Source organism: Ranitomeya variabilis, chromosome 2 (genome assembly GCF_051348905.1).
Source record: "Ranitomeya variabilis isolate aRanVar5 chromosome 2, aRanVar5.hap1, whole genome shotgun sequence".
NCBI lineage: Eukaryota > Metazoa > Chordata > Amphibia > Anura > Dendrobatidae > Ranitomeya > Ranitomeya variabilis.
The window spans coordinates 877340051-877361692 of NC_135233.1; the positions used below are offsets into that span (position 1 = coordinate 877340051).

General features: G+C 42.3%; 1 protein-coding gene across 1 annotated transcript in view; it reads right to left on the reverse strand.

Moving 5' to 3' along the window:
- Nucleotides 1-21642, reverse strand: part of LOC143803988 (putative cation-transporting ATPase 13A4) — a 219379-nt gene that overhangs the window by 141727 nt on the left and 56010 nt on the right. The window contains exon 8 of the mRNA XM_077281738.1: nt 3151-3282. Within this exon, the coding sequence (XP_077137853.1) occupies nt 3151-3282 (132 nt within the window). The remainder of the gene's footprint in view (nt 1-3150; nt 3283-21642) is intronic.

The window sequence follows — 21642 nt, forward strand, 5'->3', positions numbered from 1 at the left end:
ACACACCCCATTTCTTAATACCGTGTATTCCCTCTAACATCAATAACAGCTTGAAGTCTTTTGTGGTAGTTGAGGTTTTTTATTTTCTCAGATGGTAAAAGTTGCCCACTCTTCTTGGCAAAAAGCCTCCAGTTGCTGTAAATTCCTGGGGTGTCTAGCACGAACTGCACGCTTGAGATCTCTCAGAGTGGCTCAATGATATTGAAATCAGGGGACTAAGATAGCCACTCCAGAACCTGCACTTTGTTCTGCTGTAGCCAATGACAGGTCGACTTGGCCTTGTGTTTTGGATCATGTTGGAACGTCCAAGTACGTCCCATGCGCAGCTTCTGGGCTGATGAGTGCAAATTTGCCTCCAGTATTTGCTGATAACATGCTGCATTCATCTTTCCTTCAACTTTGACCAAGTTTCCTGAGTCTTTTTAGCTCACACATCCCCAAAACATCAGCGATCCACCTTCGTGCTTTACAGTAGGAATAGTGTTCCCTTTCATCAAAGGCCTTGTTAACGCCTCTCCAAATGTACCGTTTATGGTTGTGGCCAAAAAGTTTTGCGGCTTGTCTCTGAGCTGTTTTGCATATTGTAGGTGAGATACTTGCTGGCATTTGCACAGTAATGGCTTTCTTCTTGGGACTCGACCATGCAGACCAATTTTCTTCAAGTACCTCCATATTGTGCATCTTGAAACAGCCACATAGCTAGTTTTCAGGGACTCCTGCATTTCAGCTGATGCTATTTGTGGGTTTTTCTTCGACTCCTGAACAATTTTACTGGCAGTTGTGGATTATATTTTTGTTGGTTTACATGACTGCCGTTTTGTTTTTAGAAAGCCCCTCATTTCTCATTTGTTATCACAGTTTGAATGTTGCTGACTGGCATTATCAATTACTTGGATATCTTTTTGCATCCGTTTCCTGTTTTATACAGTTCAACTACCTTTTCCTGTAGATCCATTGACAATTCTTTTGCTTTCCTCTTGACTCACAATCCAGAAATGTCAGTGGCTGGATGGAAGATGCAAGAATCTGTCTGAATCCCAGAAACTCGCTCAGTTTTTATGCACACACTGATTACAAGCAAACAGGTCACAGGTGGGGATGTTACCTTCAGTAGCCATTCAAACCCATTTGTGTCAACGTCTGTGCATGTTATCAGGCCAAAATTACCAATGTATGTGAACGTTTGATCAGGGTCATTTGGATGTTTTGGGTTTTCATTATGATGATTTAAAAGAGAAAACACAGTAGTTGGACATTAAATGGCTATACCCAACCACTAAAAATGAGTGGAGAAAATGTTTTGGTGTTATCATTCACATTCTCTGAAAAAAGGCCAATAAAGCAAAAATTCGGCTGGGGTATGCAATCTTTTGAGCAGAGCTGTAATTATTACATTGAAATAAACCCTTCACCATAGTTTAGATAATAGAACAGACCTCCATACACAGTGGCTAATAAATGGTCTAATAAATTCATGCCTAAAAAACTTATTAAGAAAAAGCTTTGAAAGTGGTGCAATATTTTGGGTCAATTCACCAAATTGTCTCCAACTAGAGAGGAGTGGATTACACTAATTCTAGTTCACCTGTTCGCGTTTTTTTTCCCAGGGTGCTCGATTCTCAGAGAAGTTATACTCTGTGAATTTAATGTCCTTTATTATGTTCTGAATTATGCTCTACATTTTGCTTATGCTCCCTTACACTCACTTCAATGCTCACCTATACAGCCCCCTGTCTCCTCATTATCACCCATCTGATCCTCTCCTTACCTTCATATCATCTCTGTTGACTTAGGGTACCGTCTCACTATACGATTTACCAACGATCACGACCTGCGATACGACCTGGCCGTGATCGTTGGTAAGTCGTTGTGTGGTCGCTGGGGAGCTGTCACACAGACCGCTCTCCAGCGACCAACGATGCCGAGGTTCGCTGGTAACCAGGGTAAACATCGGGTTACTAAGCGCAGGGCCGCGCTTAGTAACCCGATGTTTACCGTGGTTACCAGCGTAAAAGTAAAAAAAAAAAAACAGTACATACTGACCATCTGATGTCCGTCAGGTCCCTTGCCGTCTGATTCCTGCTCTGACTGAGTGCAGCCGTACAGTGAGAGCAGAGCGCAGCAGTGACGTCACCGCTGTGATCTGCTCTCACTTTCCGGCCGGCAGACAGACAGAGCAGGAAGCAGACGGCAAGGGACCTGACGGACATCAGATGGTCAGTATGTACGGTTTATTTTTTTTTACTTTTACGCTGGTAACCAGGGTAAACATCGGGTTACTAAGCGTGGCCCTGTGCTTAGTAACCCGATGTTTACCCTGGTTACCAGCGAACGCATCGCTGGATCGCTGTCACACACAACGATCCAGCGATGACAGCGGGAGATCCAGCGACGAAAGAAAGTTTCAAACGATGTGCTACGACGTACGATTCTCAGCAGGGTGTCTGATCGCAGTAGCGTGTCAGACACTGCGAGATCGTAACGATATCGCTAGAACATCACGAATCGTGCCGTCGTAGCGATAAAAATGCCACTGTGTGACGGTACCCTTAGAAATTCCAGTATCTCGTACTCTGGGACTTCTGGCTTTGATAGGGTCCAGGAAGGTTCTGCGCATGATTGCTCATGACAGAGTGAGCTTTTGCACAGTACTCTCCTGAGCCCTGATCAAAGTCAGAAGTCTCTGCCCAGTATGAGAGACTCCGGGATTACAGCGCAAACATAGATGATCTGACGATATGACAGGGATCAGACTGGTGACATGGAGAGCCCAGAGAGCAGAGTAAAAGATTTTTTAATATTTTTATGCCCTCTAATGGTTCAGAAATGGTCTTTTACAGTCCAATTTGCTGACCATGCATGGGAATGATTTAAAAAAAACCTGTGCTCTGGCAATTGCTAATTTTTGTAAAATTCGAGTAGGATTCAATTCCACTCATATTTATCTGCTCAGCTCAATCTCCAACCTCAACAGTAACTCATTGCTGGAGAGTTTGTTGTGCTTGTTGCTACCTGATACATAACATGCAGAATAGTTAACACGAGGGCTGAGCCATAAGTTTATGTTTAGTTTTTTACTTCCATTGTATTTTTTTTATATGTAGAGTATACAACAAACAAGAAGGCATCTGTCCATGCAGACATTTGTACCTGTTAGCATTCCTTCATTAACAACGCAGCCTCCTGTAATTAATATGGAGTCACAGGGCAAATAGAATTTCCTTCCAGTTAAAACAATAACATCTCCAGGTACCAAATCCTGAGATTCTACTTCTTGTATATCTGAAGAAAAATGTAATTACCATCATTACATCCACTGCATAAATTGTACCTTTGGTACAAAATAATATCTAAATCATACACTTTAGGATACAATATTAAAGCATATTGTTGAGCTAGAAATAACAAACAGATATTCTGGTTATCTATTTATAAAGCTTCACTGTTAAAAGTTTCATCACTTTTATTGGCATTAAAAGTAAACAATATCAAAATGAACTATAATGTCTGCATCGCCAGCACCGCCTCACCACCGCTGCCTTGGTCTTTGCTGACAGCTACAGACTCGTGACACCACATCTGCAGCATGTTACCTCTGTACCCAAACACTCAACTCAGGTTTCATGCTGCAAAAAGACAATTGAGCTCAGTGATTAGCAGATGCGGTCACTTTTTGTTGGAATAGCAGTGAAGAGGCAGCGCTAGAGCAGCAGAGGATAAGTAAGGCTCATTTTCTATATTGTAATGCAATTATGGTATAAAAAATAAATAAAAGTGGAAAATTCCATTAACTCACTACAAACTACTATCCCGAGCCACTGAAACATAAAGTGTTTTAAAAAGTTTAATAACTTCATTTTTATACATTTTAAGCCTTATTATCCTTAATTCGGGAAGTCACATTAAGGCTATGTTCACACATTGCGTTTTTGCTGCGTTTTTCAGACAAAACTTGCTCTCTTGGTAGCAAACAAACTGCTTAAATAAAGGAAGCATGCTGCATTTTTTTCTGCGTTTTTCAAGCTGATACAGTATAGTGCCTGTTGTTCCTTAATTTTCTGCACCAAAAACGCAATAAACTCTCATACCTGCATTTTTTGCCATGTCTTTGCACTTACTCAATGCTTTCTATGGGTGAAAAAACATTACAAAAAATGTTGCAAAAAAGCTGAAAGAAGTGACATGCTGCAGTTTTCCAATTCAGTCAGGAAAAAGAAACAATGTGTGTGCATGAGATTTCTGATATCTCATAGCTTTTGCTGGTACTGTTAAACACAGCATATAATTTGCATTAAAAAAATTGGCATATAATTTGCATTAAAAAAAACCCTGGAAAATACGCACCATGTGAACATAGCCTTAAAGGGAACCTGTCACCTGAATTTGGCAGGACCAGTTTTGGGTCATATGGGCGGGGTTTTCGGGTGTTTGATTCACCCTTTCCTTACCCGCTGGCTGCATGCTGGCCGCAATATTGGATTGAAGTTCATTCTCTGTCCTCCGGAGTACATGCCTGCGCAAGGCAAGATTGCCTTGCGCTGGCGTGTACTCCGGAGGACAGAGAATGAACTTCAATCCAATATTGCGGCCAGCATGCAGCCAGCGGGTAAGGAAAGGGTGAATCAAACACCCGAAAACCCCGCCCATATGACCCAAAACTAGTCCCGCCAAATTCAGGTGACAGGTTCCCTTTAAGTTTATCAAGTTCGTTTTGAAAGCAGGAAAATCTTTTCTTGTGCAACTATTACATGTGGAGTAACAGATCTCAAACATCCATTCATGTAGTAATAAATACAGGGGATACAAAGAATAAGAGGATAAGATATCCATTCCTAAGCAAAAGTGCCTATTCTGCACACAAAATAAATCCTAGACTCATTCCAAGCCTGATGCAAAATGGTCAGACTTTACTTAATTTCACAGTATTTAGGTGTACAGTGAATTATTTTCAGCATCATGTTGCCCTCTTTAAATGGGAAGTCTCAGCAGCTTAACAATGAATTACATGTTAGCAAACTTTTCTTTACCTCTTATTGGCTAAGCTTTTGAGTCTGAATTGCTCTCACTATGGACATTCCTTCAGCTGGCAAACATTTTTTGTTTATGTTCAGAAGTAAAGATGTAGATATTTGGTACCAGTTACAGTCAAGGCCAAAAGTGTTGGCACCCTTGTTCTAGAAAATAAAGTATTTCTCCCAGAAAATTATTGCAATGACATGTTTTGTTATGATCATGTTTTCCTTTGTATATATTGAAACAGCACAAAAAAATTAGAAAAAAAGACAAATTGAGCATAATTGCACACAAAACTCCAAAAATGGGCTGTGCAAAATTGTTGGCACCCTCGCCTTAATATTTGGTTGCGCACCCTTTAGAATAAATAATTTCAATTAATCACTTCCTACAACCATCAACAAGCTTCTTACAACTCTCAACTGCAATTTTAGGTCACTCTTCTTTTGTGAACTACTCCACATCTCTCACATTTGAAGGATGCCTGTTCCCAATAGGACTATTAAGTTCTGTCTACGAGGTGTTCAATGGAATTTAGATTTGGACTCATTGCTGTCCACTTCAGAATTCTCCAGCACTTTGTTTACATCCATTTCTGAGTGCTTCTTGAAGTACAGTACAGACCAAAAGTTTGGACACATCTTCTCATTTAAAGATTTTTCTGTATTTTCATGACTATGAAAATTGTAAATTCACACTGAAGGCATCAAAACTATGAATTCACACATGTGGAATTATATACTTAACAAAAAAGTTTGAAACAACTGAAAATGTCTTATATTCTAGGTTCTTCAAAGTAGCCACCTTTTGCTTTGATGACTGCTTTGCACACTCTTGGCATTCTCTTGATGAGCTTCAAGAGGTAGTCACCGGAAATGGTTTTCACTTCACAGGTGTGCCCTGTCAGGTTTAATTAGTGGGATTTCTTGCCTTATAAATGGGGCTGGGACCATCAGTTGTGTTGAGCAGAAGTCTGGTGGATACACAGCTGATAGTCCTACTGAATAGACTGCTAGAATTTCTATTATTGCAAGAAAAAAGCAGCTAAGTAAAGAAAAATAAGTGGCCATCATTACTTTAAGAAATGAAGGTCAGTCAGTCTGAAAAATTGGGAAAACGTTGAAAGTGTCCCCAAGTGCAGTTGCAAAAACCATCAAGCGCTACAAAGAAACTGGCTCACATGAGGACCACCCCAGGAAATGAAGACCAAGAGTCACCTCTGCTTCTGAGGATAAGTATATCCGAGTCACCAGCCTCAGAAATCGCAGGTTAACAGCAGCTCAGATTAGAGACCAGATCAATGCCACACAGAGGTCTAGCATCAGACACATCTCTACAACAACTGTTAAGAGGAGACTTTGTGCAGCATGTCTTCATGGTAATATAGCTGCTAGGAAACCACTGCTAAGGACAAGCAACAAGCAGAAGAGACTTGTTTGGGCTAAAGAACACAAGGAATGGACATTAGACCAGTGGAAATCTGTGCTTTGGTCTGATGAGTCCAAATTTGAGATCTTTGGTTCCAACCACCACGTCTTTGTGTGACGCAGAAAAGGTGAACAGATGGACTCTACATGCCTGGTTCCCACCGTGAAGCATGAAGGAGGAGGTGTGATGGTGTGGGGGTGCTTTGCTGGTGACATTATTGGGGATTTATTCAAAATTGAAGGCATACTGAACCAGCATGGCTACCACAGCATCTTGCAGCGACATGCTATTCCATCCGGTTTGCGTTTAGTTGCACCATCATTTATTTTTCAACAGGACAATGACCCCAAACACACCTCCATGCTGTGAAAGGGCTATTTGACCAAGAAGGAAAGTTATGGGGTGCTACGCCAGATGACCTGTCCTCCACAGTCACCAGACCTGAACCCAATAGAGATGGTTTGGGGTGAGCTGGACCGCAGAGTCAAGGCAAAAGGGCCAACAAGTGCTAAGCATCTCTGGGAACTCCTTCAAGATTGTGGGAACACCATTCCCAATGACTACCTCTTGAAGCTCATCAAGAGAATTCCAAGAGTGTGCAAAGCAGTCATCAAAGCAAAACGTGGCTACTTTGAAGAACCTAGAATATAAGACATATTTTCAGATGTTTCACACTTTTTAGTTAAGTATATAATTCCACATGTGTTAATTCATAGTTTTGATGCCTTCAGTGTGAATTTACAATTTTAAGAAAGAATAGAGGTACAGAGAGGAACATCAAGTGCATGTATACTAATGCCAGAAGCCTCGCCAACAAAATGGACGAATTAGAACTAATGTTGTTGGAACATAATTATGACATGGTGGGGATATCTGAAACATGGCTGGATGAGAGCCATGAATGGGCTGTTAACTTGCAGGGCTATAGCCTTTTCAGAAATGACTGTACAGATAAGCGAGGGGGTGGGGTATGTCTGTATGTAAAATCGACCTTAAAACCCATCCTGCGTGATAATATAGGTGAATCTAATGAAAATGTAGAGTCCCTGTGGGTGGAGATAAGGGGAGGGGGAAAAAATAATAAATTACTGATAGGGGTTTGTTATAAATCTCCAAAAATAATGGAAGCAATGGAGAATATCCTCGTAAAGCAAATAGATGAAGCTGCGACTCAAGGAGAAGTCATTATTATGGGGGACTTCAACTACCCTGAAATAGATTGGGGAACAGAAACCTGCAGTTCCAGTAAAGGTAATTGTTTTTTGACAACTATGAGAGACAATTACCTTTCACAACTGGTTCAGGACCCAACAAGGAGGGGGGCACTGCTAGACCTAATATTAACCAACAGGCCAGACCGCATATCAAATATAAGGGTTGGGGGTCACTTGGGGAATAGTGATCACAAAATAATAAGTTTTCAGGTCTCCTTTAATAAGATGTGTAGTAGAGGGGTGACAAGGACACTAAACTTCAGGAGGGCAAATTTCCAACGGATGAGAGAGGATCTTGGTGCAATTAACTGGGACGATATCCTGAGACATAAAAGTACACAAAGAAAATGGGAGAAGTTTATTAGCATCCTGGATAGGACCTGTGCACAGTATATACCGTATGGGAATAAACATACTAGAAATAGGAGGAAACCAATATGGCTAAATAGAGCTGTAAGGGGCGCAATAAGTGACAAAAAGAAAGCATTTAGAGAATTAAAGGAAGTAGGTAGTGAGGAGGCATTAAATAAATATAGAAAATTAAATAAATTCTGTAAAAAGCAATTCAAGGAAGCAAAGATTGAGACAGAGAGACTCATTGCCAGAGAGAGCAAAAATAACCCCAAAATATTCTTTAACTACATAAATAGTAAGAAACTAAAAAATTATAGTGTTGGCCCCCTTAAAAATAGTCTGGGTGAAATGGTGGATGAGGATGAGGAAAAAGCCAATATGCTAAATGACTTTTTTTCATCAGTATTTACAAAAGAAAATCCCATGGCAGCCAATATGACTAGTGATAAAAATTCCCAATTAAATGTTACCTGCTTAACCCAGCAGGAAGTACGGCGGCGTCTAAAAATCACAAAAATTGACAAATCTCCGGGCCCGGATGGGTTACACCCCCGAGTACTGGAGGAACTAAGTACAGTCATTGATAAACCGTTATTTTTAATCTTTAAAGAGTCCATAATAACAGGGTCTGTACCACAGGACTGGCGTATAGCAAATGTGGTGCCAATATTTAAAAAGGGGACAAAAACTGAACTCGGAAATTATAGGCCAGTAAGCTTGACCTCTACTGTGGGTAAAATCCTGGAGGGCATTCTAAGGGATGCTATACTGGAGTATCTGAAGAGGAATAACCTCATGACCCAGTATCATCACGGGTTTACTAGGGACCGTTCATGTCAGACTAATTTGATCAGCTTCTATGAAGAGGTAAGTTCCGGACTGGACCAAGGGAGCCCAGTGGATGTAGTGTATATGGACTTTTCAAAAGCTTTTGATACGGTGCCACACAAAAGGTTGATACATAAAATGAGAATAATGGGGATAGGGGAAAATATGTGCAAGTGGGTTGAGAGCTGGCTCAGGGATAGGAAACAAAGGGTGGTTATTAATGGAGCACACTCGGACTGGGTCGCGGTTAGTAGTGGGGGTACCACAGGGGTCAGTATTGGGCCCTCTTCTTTTTAACATATTTATTAATGACCTTGTAGGGGGCATTCAGAGTAGAATTTCAATATTTGCAGATGACACTAAACTCTGCAGGGTAATTAATACAGAGGAGGACAATTTTATATTACAGGATGATTTATGTAAACTAGAAGCTTGGGCTGATAAATGGCAAATGAGCTTTAATGGGGATAAATGTAAGGTCATGCATTTGGGTAAAAGTAATAAGATGTATAACTATGTGCTTAATTCTAAAACTCTGGGTAAAACTGTCAATGAAAAGGACATGGGTGTATGGGTGGATGACAAACTCATATTCAGTGGCCAGTGTCAGGCAGCTGCTTCAAAGGCAAATAAAATAATGGGATGCATTAAAAGAGGCATAGATGCTCATGAGGAGAACATAATTTTACCTCTATACAAGTCACTAGTGCGACCACACTTAGACATAGCTGAACTAGAGCGGGTGCAGAGAAGAGCGACCAAGGTTATTAGAGGACTGGGGGGTCTGCAATACCAAGATAGGTTATTACACTTGGGGCTATTTAGTTTGGAAAAACGAAGGCTAAGGGGTGATCTTATGTTAATGTATAAATATATGAGGGGACAGTACAAAGACCTTTCTGATGATCTTTTTAATCATAGACCGGTGACAGGGACAAAGGGGCATCCTCTACGTCTGGAGGAAAGAAGGTTTATGCATAATAACAGACGCAGATTCTTTACTGTAAGAGCAGTGAGACTATGGAACTCTCTGCCGTATGATGTTGTAGGTAATGAGTGATTCATTACTTAAATTTAAGAGGGGACTGGATACCTTTCTGGAAAAGTATAATGTTACAGGGTATATACACTAGATTCCTTGATAAGGCGTTGATCCAGGGAACTAGTCAGATTGCCGTATGTGGGGTCAGGAAGGAATTTTTTTCCCCATGGTGGAGCTTACTCTTACCACATGGGTTTTTTTTGCCTTCCCCTGGATCAACATGTTAGGGCATGTTAGGTTAGGCTATGGGTTGAACTAGATGGACTTAAAGTCTTCCTTCAACCTTAATACAATGTAACTATGTAACTATATAGAAAAATATTTAGAATTGAGAGTCCTCAGTGGTTGATACCTTTTAATGGCTAACTGAAAAGATGTTTAACAATAGAAAACCCCCATAAAACTACAATACTTTATTAAATGCAAAAATACAGACACAAAATATAGCCCTACCTACAAGGTCAGTTAAATAAGAAGGGGAGGGGAAAAGATGCCCCGATAACCCCCTTGACAGTAGATGATACTACAATATATAAGGTTTGAAAATATTATACCAAATGTGATACACACTCATAAGCTATAAGGGTGTGCAGATATATGCAAAATATCCCTATCAGCTAAAGATTTGCCCTAGGGATGAATCTACCTAGATGCGGAGGTAGGCACCCTTAAGGAAATCGAGAATGGCGCCCCCGCTCGTGCGACGACTTTCCCTAGTCTCCTGGCTTATCCCTATAAGGGAGAGAGTAAGAAACAGAACGCCAGGCGGCTGTAAATAACTTGTAGAGATATACACATATGTGTGGTGCCTCTTACATGTCGTCTCAAGCCCTCCCCCACAATGTGCTGTAAGACCGAAGGATAGAGAAAAATATATTCACACACAACACATCCAAGGAAGGGCATTGATATCGGAGGAGCTTGTAGGACAGAGGACACCGCCGGAGAACGTTGTAGCACTGAGGAGGACACCAAATAAAAGATCAAACCTAACTAGAACTGACCGAAAATTCAACCCTGCAAAAATGCATAAACCACATAGGTGATAGATTAACACCACATGTCATCTGGAACAAATTATCTGCAGATACTCATAGGTCATGATAGCATAAATATATTAGTCCAGGATGATATTATACTCATCTGTTGTAGACTGCAGCTAGTCCAGATGTAGTGGCTCACATTGATAACTACCAGGCGAGAAATACCTCACCACTACTCTCGACGCGTTTCCCCCACATGATTGGGTTCATCAGGAGAGATTCAATGACCATATGGCAGTGTAGATAGATGAAAACAAATAGGGCTGCCAAACTAACTGAAAAGATGGTAACAAATTGCAAGCTTTCGAGACTACATACGTCTCTTCATCAGGCAAAGACTAAAACAAATTCTGAAGAATCACATATTTATGCACAACATAGTATAGAGAAAAAAAAAAAAAAAAGAGGGGAAAAAAAACCATGGATAAGCTAGGTGACATGAAGCAGAATTACCATGGGTGATAAACAGTTACGTCCATAAATATTGGGCCAATTCTTAGATAAGGATTGTTTTATTGTCCTGTGATTAGGGTCTCGTTCTGTTGTGATGACCCCACATGGTCTGAGGGGCAAGTTCATTAGTTGATGTAAAAAGACATAAATCCGTGTGACACATTCATTCCTGCATTTAGAGTGTCAAAGGTCGTCATCAGTTTATACTCCCAGACTCTTCTGAAAGATATATTTCTTTCCTGTATGTAACTATATAGTCATGAAAATACAGGAATATCTTTAAATGAGAAGGTGTGTCCAAACTTTTGGTTTGTACTATATGTTTGGGGTCATTGTCTTGCTGGAACACCCATGAGCTAGGACGCAAACCCAGATTTCTGACACTGGGCACTACATTGCGACCCAAATTCCTTTGGTAATCTTCAGATTTCATGATGCCTTTTACAGTCATGCCACCCAGTGGTAGAGGCATAAAGACAACCCCTGGTGGGTTGTAAACTTCTTGATTATGTGGCCCATCATGGACAAATTAACATCAAGATCTCTGGAGATGAACTTCTAACCTTGAGGTTATGTGCACACTTTCAGGTTTTTTTGCGATAAAAACGCTATAAAAACTCATTAAAAATCCATACATTATGCATCCTATCATTTAGAATGCATTCTGCATGTTTTGCGTACATTGTGCATTGCGGTAAAAAAAGCAGCATGTTCATTAATTTTACGGATTTTCCACGTTTTTCCCGCAATTCTATGCATTTGGAAAAAAACGCACAAAAAACGCACAAAAAATGGGTCAAAAACGCTTCAAAAACGCATGAAAAAACGCGAAAAAAACGCATGCAGTTTTCTGGCAGAAATGTCCGGTTTTTGTCAGGAAAATTTCTGCAAGAAATCCTGATGTGTGCACATACCCTTGGATTGTTGATATTATTCAACAATTTTGGTTCTCAAGTCCTGACAGAGAGTTTTCTTCTCCTCTTTCTCCATGCTTAGTGTGGCACACACAGAGACACAATGCAAATATTCAGTCAACACCTGTTATTTGCCACAGATGAGTTTGAACGAGCATCACATGCTTGAAACAAAGTTGTATATCCACAGTTTTAGAAAGGCACCAACAATTTTGGAAAGCCCATTTTGGGGGGTTTCGTGCAAAATGATGTTCAATTTGCCTTTTCTCTCTGTCTTTTTGTGGTGTTCCAACACACACAAAGAAAATAAACGTGTATATCAAAACATGTGTAATTGCAATAGTTTTCTGAGAGAAATACTTCATTTTCTGGAGCAATTTCATTGGTGCCAACACTTTTGGTCATAACTGTATAAGGAGATCCAGTGGCTATTTATCATGTCTATTTTGCTTGGGAATAGACACTGGTAAGTGTGGCCCTAGCCTTCTTAAAGTACTGCACATTTGAAGAGAACCTGTCTTCAGGATTTTATACTCCAAACTAATGGTCTATAGTTGCAATTGTATGCTAATGAGTTACAAGTGCAGTTGGGTGGGCATTACACTTATAGCTCTCCAGCTTCTTTGCCAACTCCCTATCTTCTGCCTACCTCCTATCTCTGACTCACATGTCACATGAGTCACCTGTAAGAGCTGTAAGCAGGGTCGGACTGGCCCATTGGGACAATGGAAAATTATCCGGAGGGCCCCAGTGCTTTGGCAGGCCCCCTAGCAGGACAGAGAAGGGTCCCGCTTGTGTTAACTGAAAGTGCATCCTTGGATGCACATTTAGTTGAAATTCATTGCTCCTTCACAATAGGCCGCTGACTGAGCAAAGGCAGACAGCTGACTTGTGTGTGCTTCCCTGTGGCAGGCGGTGTATGACAGTGATGTCGCTGGCATGTGATGTTGCTGTCATGCGCCACCTGCAACAGGTGCACTCTGATAGGTCGGCGGCCATTTGAACATTGATGCACTGGATCTGTAGAGGAGGAGGACCCCATGTGGTGCTGGGAGCATAGGCAGGTAAGTGGAATCTTATTTTTTATCCTTTTGCGGATGCGGCATGGAGCGGCGGCCAAGGTGATTATATGAGGTGCCAGAATGGACATATAGGAAGGCCAGGATGGCTCTATTTGGGGGAGTCAAGATGCATATATGGGGGGTTAGGATGGATATATGGGGGGCCAGGACAAGGGACTGGTATGGATATATGGAGGGACGAGGATGGAGTGGCCAGGTTGGATATGTGGGGGGGGGGGTTAAAATGCATATATGGAGGGGCCATGATGGATTTAAATGGCATTTAAAATGAAGGATACAAAGAAACTGAAATTGATACAAAGTGATTTAAAGGGGAAAATTAAGAATGCACGTGAGGTGTTCCGAATTAAATTAGAAAATAAATTGTAACACAACAATTCCATGGAGGTTTGATCTGGCACGAAACAGCTAACTAGGTTTAAGGCAAAGCCGGAGCGTGAGGAAGTGGATCTGCCCTTGGCTAATGAAATTAACTAGTTTTTCAACAGATTCACAACACAAGCACAGCGTCATCAGGAATGGGGGATGGAGCTGGGACAGGATCGTGTCATGATTCCCAATGGCAGGGACATGGGCAAAAATGGACTAGCTCTAGGAAGATGGTATCTCAGGTAACCGCGATGCTGAACCTAACACGCAAATAAAAGTAGCCAGGGGGTGTGCCTACGTTGTATCCCTAGACACCTCACGCCAGCCGGAGAGCTAACTACCCCTATAAGAGGAATACACAGACCTGGCTTGCCTCCAGGGAAACCCCAAAAGTCATAGTAGCCCCCCACATGTAATAACGGTTAGGTAAGAGGAAAACACAAACACAGTATGAATATAGATTCAGCAAAGTGAGGCCCTCTGACTAGATAGATGAAAATACAAAAGAGGACTTCGCGGTTACCTCAAAACCCTAAGCAGCCATCCTGAAACTACCTTAACTCCGTTATCAACTCATGACAACGGAGTAGTAATTTCAGATCACTAGAGCTTCCAGCAGCACGAGAAATATAAATGCATGCTGGACAAAACAAACACAAAAAGCCAAAGATTTCAACTTAGCTGAATTGCAGACTTGGAGCAGGTAGCAAGCAACAGAGATGCTCTGGTAACATTGATTGCCGGCACTAGAGTGACTGAGAAGCCAGACTAAATAGGAAACTCCCAATTTCCTGATGAAAACAGGTGCACTGGAAACACAAGACCAAAGTCAACCAGTACCACCAGTAGCCACCAGAGGGAGCCAAAAACAGAATTCACAACAGGATCGGCAGCATTGACATTGGGGATAAACTGCCTGCTTTTACCGTCTCCCAAAGCGATGTGAGAAAACAGTTTAGTAGACTTGTTAATAGCAAAGCAGCTGGGCCATATGGCCAGTCATGTCCTCAGAGCGTGTGCAAACCAACTGTGTACTGTCTTCCAGGACCTGTTTAACTGGAGCCTTCAATCACAGGGTGTACCAGAACTGTGGAAGACCACCTACCTGGCGCTGGTTCCTGAGACCACTTTTCCAACTTCCCTACAAGGCTTTCGTCCAGTGGCCTTAACATCACATGTTATGAAGTCCTTGGAGAGAATAATACTCGCCTACTTGTGTCCGATGGTAAGGGCTTTTACTGACCCCCTACAGTTTGCGTACCAGCAGGGATTGGGGGTGGATGATGCTGTATTTTCTCTGCTACATACAGTACATTCATTCTTGGACAATGATGGATCTGTAGTTCGCGCCATGTTCTTTGACTTCTCAAGTACTTTCAATAATTTACAGCCGCCCTTTCTACGTAAGAAGTTGACTGATATGGCGGTAGATGGGGATGGTGAACTGGATAATCGACTACCTGACAGACAGGCCACAGTTTTTAAGAATGGGGGGTGGTATCTGGCAGTGTACGGAGCAGTGTTGGAGCCCCTCAGGGTACAGTGCTGTCGCCCTTCCTCTTCACATTGTATACAGCTGACTTTCACTATAAATCAGATTTTTGTCACCTCCAAAAATTCTCAGATGACTCAGTGATTGTAGGTGGCATTGTGGGGGGCCAGGGGGAGGAGGAATATAGAAGGGTGGTTTCTGACTTTGTGGATTGGTGCTGGACTAACTGTCTAGAATTTAATGTAAAGAAAACCAAGGAGTTGGTGGTACATTATAGAAAGAAAAAGGAAGATTACTTACCGATCACTATTGCTGGCCAGGAGGTTGAGATTGTTGAGAGCTACAAATATTTGGGGGTTTGCCTTTACAGTAAACTCAATTGGAGGTGTCATACAGAAAAGGTTTACAAGAAAGGAATGAGCAGACTACTTTCTTCAGAAGCTTAGGTCATTCAATGTGTGCAGTAAAATGCTGGAAATGTTCTACCAGTCTGTTGTGGAAAGCGCCATTTTTTTTGCTATCATATGCTGGGGCAGTAGTATGCGAGTATCTGACGCTAATAAGCTCAACAAACTTATCAAGAAGGCAAGCGCGGTTATTGGCTTCCATCTGGACTCTGTTGAGGAGTTATTGGAGGATAGAATTCAGAAGAAGTGTAGGGCTACAATGAACAATAATACACACCCAATATAAGAGCTGTTCTTGAAGCAGAACAGCACATTCAGCAGCCGTCTAATCCTACTAAGGTGTAAGAAGGAGAAATTCAGGAAATCGTTTGTACCTACTGCTATGGGGATGTATAATAATTTCCTAAGGGTTGTAGACAACAATGACTGATTACTGGTGTACTAATGTCAGTTAACAGTGACATATACCTGAACTACCCACATTTATTTGTTATGTAATGTTGGTATACTTGTGCAAGATTTGTGTCCTAATATTTTATGTACTGCTGTTTGTATTGCTGCTGTAATACCGTAATTTCCCCCAGGATCAATAAAGTGTATCATATCGTATATTGTTAACCAGGATGTATATATTGCGGGTTAGAATGGATAAATGCGGGGCCAGGATGGATATATGGAGGGGCCAGCATGGATATATGGAGGAGCCAGGATGGATATATGGGGGAAACAGGATGGATATATGGAGGTGCCAGAATGGATATATGGAGGGGCCAGGATGGATATATAGAGGGGCCAGGTGTTGTGAATTCCGTTCTCGGACTCCCTCCTGTGGTCATGAATGGTACTTTGGTTAGTTCTGCTCTTGGACTCCCTCTGGTGGCTTTGAGCGGAACTGCTGGTCACTGAGGTTGGCTTTCTCAGCTGCCCTTGTTTATTGCTATGCTGGCTTCCCTATTTAATTCCACTCAGATCGTTACTTCATGCCAGCTGTCAATGTCTCAGTATTGGTTCAGATCTCTCTTGGACTTCTCTGAGGACCTGTCTACTCCAGCAGAAGCAAAGTCATTGCTAGTTCATTTGTTGTTACTGCTTCCTGAATATATTTCTTAGTACTGCTAAATTCTAGTCCAGCTTGGTATCATGATATTCCCTTGCTAGCTGGAAGCTCTGGGGGTGCAGAGTTGCACCTCCACACCACTTTTTGCATACTCTGCGTGGTTTTTGTAGATTTTTGTGCTGACCGCATAGTTCCCTTTTCTATCCTCTGACTATTTAGTGAAGTCTGGCCTCCTTTGCTAAAACCTGTTTAATTCCTGTGTTTGTGACTTTCCTCTTGACTCACAGTCAATATATGTGGGGGGCTGCCTTTTCCTTTGGGGAATTTCTCTGAGGCAAGGTTAGGCTTCTATTTCTATCTTTAGGGGTAGTTAGCTCTTAGGCTGTGAAGAGGCATCTAGGGAGAGTTAGGTACGCTCCACGGCTATTTCTATTGTGTGTGATAGGAGTAGGGTTTGCGGTCAGCAGAGTTCCCACTCCCCAGAGCTTGTCCCGATTTCTAGTTTACTCATCAGGTCATTCTGGGTGCTCCTAACCACCAGGTCCATAACAGTACAGCTGGCCCACAAAGTGTTAATGCATCTCAAAAGAGGGATAAGAGAAGTTCTGAACCCATTTTTTTTTCTCTGCAGTGTGTTTTGTCTCTCTTTTCCCCTTAACCTCTGGGTGGTTCAGGACTCAGGTGTAGATATGGATATTCAAGGTCTGTCCTCTTTTGTGGATTAACTCGCTGCAAGGGTACAAAACATTCAAGATTATGTAGTTCAGAATCCGATGTTAGGATTCCAATTCCTGATTTGTTTTCTGGGGATAGATCTAAGTTTCTGAATTTCAAAAATAATTGTAGACTGTTTCTTGCTTTGAAACCCCGCTCCTCTGGTGATCCCATTCAGCAAGTAAAAATTGTTATTTCTTTGTTGCGTGGTGACCCTCAAGACTGGGCATTCTCCCTTGCGCCAGGAGATCCTGCATTGCTTAATGTAGATGCGTTTTTTCTGGCGTTTGGATTGCTTTATGACGAACCGAATTCAGTGGATCAGGCAGAGAAAATCTTGCTGGCTTTGTGTCAGGGTCAGGATGAAGCGGAGGTATATTGTCAGAAGTTTAGAAAATGGTCTGTGCTTACTCAATGGAATGAGAGTGCCCTGGCAGCAATTTTTAGAAAGGGTCTTTCTGAAGCCCTTAAGGATGTTATGGTGTCGTTCCCCACGCCTGCTGGTCTGAATGAATCAATGTCCTTGGCCATTCAAATTGATCGGCGTTTGCGCGAGCGCAAAGTTGTGCACCATTTGGCGGTGTCCTCTGAGCAGAGGCCTGAGCTTATGCAATGTGATAGAACTTTGACCAGAACTGAACGGCAAGAACACAGACGTCAGAATGGGCTGTGTTTTTACTGTGGTGACTAGGGTTGAGCGAAACGGGTCGTTCATTTTCAAAAGTCGCCGACTTTTGGCTAAGTCGGCGTCTCATGAAACCCGATCCGACCCCTGTGCTTGTCGGCCATGCGGTACGCGACTTTCGCGCCAAAGTCGCGTTTCAATGACGCTAAAAGCGCCATTTCTCAGCCAATGAAGGTGAACGCAGAGTGTGGGCAGTGTGATGACATAGGTCCTGGTCCCCACCATCTTAGAGAAGGGCATTGCAGTGATTGGCTTGCTGTCTGCGGCGTCACAGGGGCTATAAAGGGGCGTTCCCCCCGACCGCCATCTCACTGCTGCTGATCTGAGCTTAGGGAGAGGTTGCTGCCGCTTCGTCAGAAGCAGGGAGAGCGTTAGGCAGGGTCCACTAACCACCAAACCGCTTGTGCTGTAGCGATTTCCACTGTCCAACACCACCTTCGGTGTGCAGGGACAGTGGAAGCTACATTTTTTTTTTTTCTCTCAGCGCTGTAGCTCATTGGGCTGCCCTAGAAGGCTCTGTGATAGCTGTATTGCTGTGTGTACGCCACTGTGCAAACCAACTGCTTTTTTCAAAGCACATATCCTCTTGTTCCTTCCTTTCTGCACAGCTATCTTTTTTGTTTGTCCACACTTTTTATTTAATTTGTGCATCAGTCCACTCCTATTGCTGCCTGCCATACCTGGCTGAGATTACTGCAGGGAGATAGTAATTGTAGGACAGTCCCTGTTTTTTTTTTTTGTTTGGTTTTTTTTTGTGGGAGATTAAGATTTGCATTTCTGCTACAGTGCCATCCGTGTGTGTGCCATCCCTGTGTGCGCCATCTCTCACTCAGTGGGCCATAGAAAGCCTATTTATTTTTTTGCTTGATTTGGGTTCTAAAATCTACCTGAAAAAAAAAACACTACATCCATCAGTGGGAGATTAATACTGTCCTCAGGGCTTGTGTGCCACTCCTGATCCTGACTCCTGTGAGCGCCATCTCTCACTCAGTGGGCCATAGAAAGCCTATTTATTTTTTTGCTTGATTTGGGTTCTAAAATCTACCTGAAAAAAAAATCACTACATCCATCAGTGGGAAATTAATACTGTCCTCAGGGCTTGTGTGCCACTCCTGATCCTGACTCCTGTGCGCGCCATCTCTCACTCAGTGGGCCATAGAAAGCCTATTTATTTTTTTGCTTGATTTGGGTTCTAAAATCTACCTGAAAAAAAAACACTACATCAATCAGTGGGAGATTAATATTGTCCTCAGGGCTTGTGTGCCACTCCTGATCCTGACTCCTGTGAGCGCCATCTCTCACTCAGTGGGCCATAGAAAGCCTATTTATTTTTTTGCTTGATTTGGGTTCTAAAATCTACCTGAAAAAAAAACACTACATCAATCAGTGGGAGATTAATATTGTCCTCAGGGCTTGTGTGCCACTCCTGATCCTGACTCCTGTGAGCGCCATCTCTCACTCAGTGGGCCATAGAAAGCCTATTTATTTTTTTGCTTGATTTGGGTTCTAAAATCTACCTGAAAAAAAAAACACTACATCCATCAGTGGGAGATTAATGCTGTCCTCAGGGCTTGTGTGCCACTCCTGATCCTGACTCCTGTGAGCGCCATCTCTCACTCAGTGGGCCATAGAAAGCCTATTTATTTTTTTGCTTGATTTGGGTTCTAAAATCTACCTGAAAAAAAAACACTACATCCATCAGTGGGAGATTAATATTGTCCTCAGGGCTTGTGTGCCACTCCTGATCCTGACTCCTGTGCGCGCCATCTCTCACTCAGTGGGCCATAGAAAGCCTATTTATTTTTTTGCTTGATTTGGGTTCTAAAATCTACCTGAAAAAAAAAACACTACATCCATCAGTGGGAGATTAATGCTGTCCTCAGGGCTTGTGTGCCACTCCTGATCCTGACTCCTGTGCGCGCCATCTCTCACTCAGTGGGCCATAGAAAGCCTATTTATTTTTTTGCTTGATTTGGGTTCTAAAATCTACCTGAAAAAAAAACACTACATCCATCAGTGGGAGATTAATATTGTCCTCAGGGCTTGTGTGCCACTCCTGATCCTGACTCCTGTGAGCGCCATCTCTCACTCAGTGGGCCATAGAAAGCCTATTTATTTTTTTGCTTGATTTGGGTTCTAAAATCTACCTGAAAAAAAAACACTACATCCATCAGTGGGAGATTAATATTGTCCTCAGGGCTTGTGTGCCACTCCTGATCCTGACTCCTGTGAGCGCCATCTCTCACTCAGTGGGCCATAGAAAGCCTATTTATTTTTTTGCTTGATTTGGGTTCTAAAATCTACCTGAAAAAAAAAAACACTACATCCATCAGTGGGAGATTAATGCTGTCCTCAGGGCTTGTGTGCCACTCCTGATCCTGACTCCTGTGAGCGCCATCTCTCACTCAGTGGGCCATAGAAAGCCTATTTATTTTTTTGCTTGATTTGGGTTCTAAAATCTACCTGAAAAAAAAACACCTCATCCATCAGTGGGAGATTAATATTGTCCTCAGGGCTTGTGTGCCACTCCTGATCCTGACTCCTGTGAGCGCCATCTCTCACTCAGTGGGCCATAGAAAGCCTATTTATTTTTTTGCTTGATTTGGGTTCTAAAATCTACCTGAAAAAAAAAAACACTACATCCATCAGTGGGAGATTAATGCTGTCCTCAGGGCTTGTGTGCCACTCCTGATCCTGACTCCTGTGCGCGCCATCTCTCACTCAGTGGGCCATAGAAAGCCTATTTATTTTTTTGCTTGATTTGGGTTCTAAAATCTACCTGAAAAAAAAACACTACATCCATCAGTGGGAGATTAATATTGTCCTCAGGGCTTGTGTGCCACTCCTGATCCTGACTCCTGTGAGCGCCATCTCTCACTCAGTGGGCCATAGAAAGCCTATTTATTTTTTTGCTTGATTTGGGTTCTAAAATCTACCTGAAAAAAAAACACTACATCCATCAGTGGGAGATCAATGCTGTCCTCAGGGCTTGTGTGCCACTCCTGATCCTGACTCCTGTGCGCGCCATCTCTCACTCAGTGGGCCATAGAAAGCCTATTTATTTTTTTGCTTGATTTGGGTTCTAAAATCTACCTGAAAAAAAAACACTACATCCATCAGTGGGAGATTAATATTGTCCTCAGGGCTTGTGTGCCACTCCTGATCCTGACTCCTGTGAGCGCCATCTCTCACTCAGTGGGCCATAGAAATCCTATTTATTTTTTTGCTTGATTTGGGTTCTAAAATCTACCTGAAAAAAAAACACTACATCAATCAGTGGGAGATTAATATTGTCCTCAGGGCTTGTGTGCCACTCCTGATCCTGACTCCTGTGAGCGCCATCTCTCACTCAGTGGGCCATAGAAAGCCTATTTATTTTTTTGCTTGATTTGGGTTCTAAAATCTACCTGAAAAAAAAAACACTACATCCATCAGTGGGAGATTAATGCTGTCCTCAGGGCTTGTGTGCCACTCCTGATCCTGACTCCTGTGAGCGCCATCTCTCACTCAGTGGGCCATAGAAAGCCTATTTATTTTTTTGCTTGAT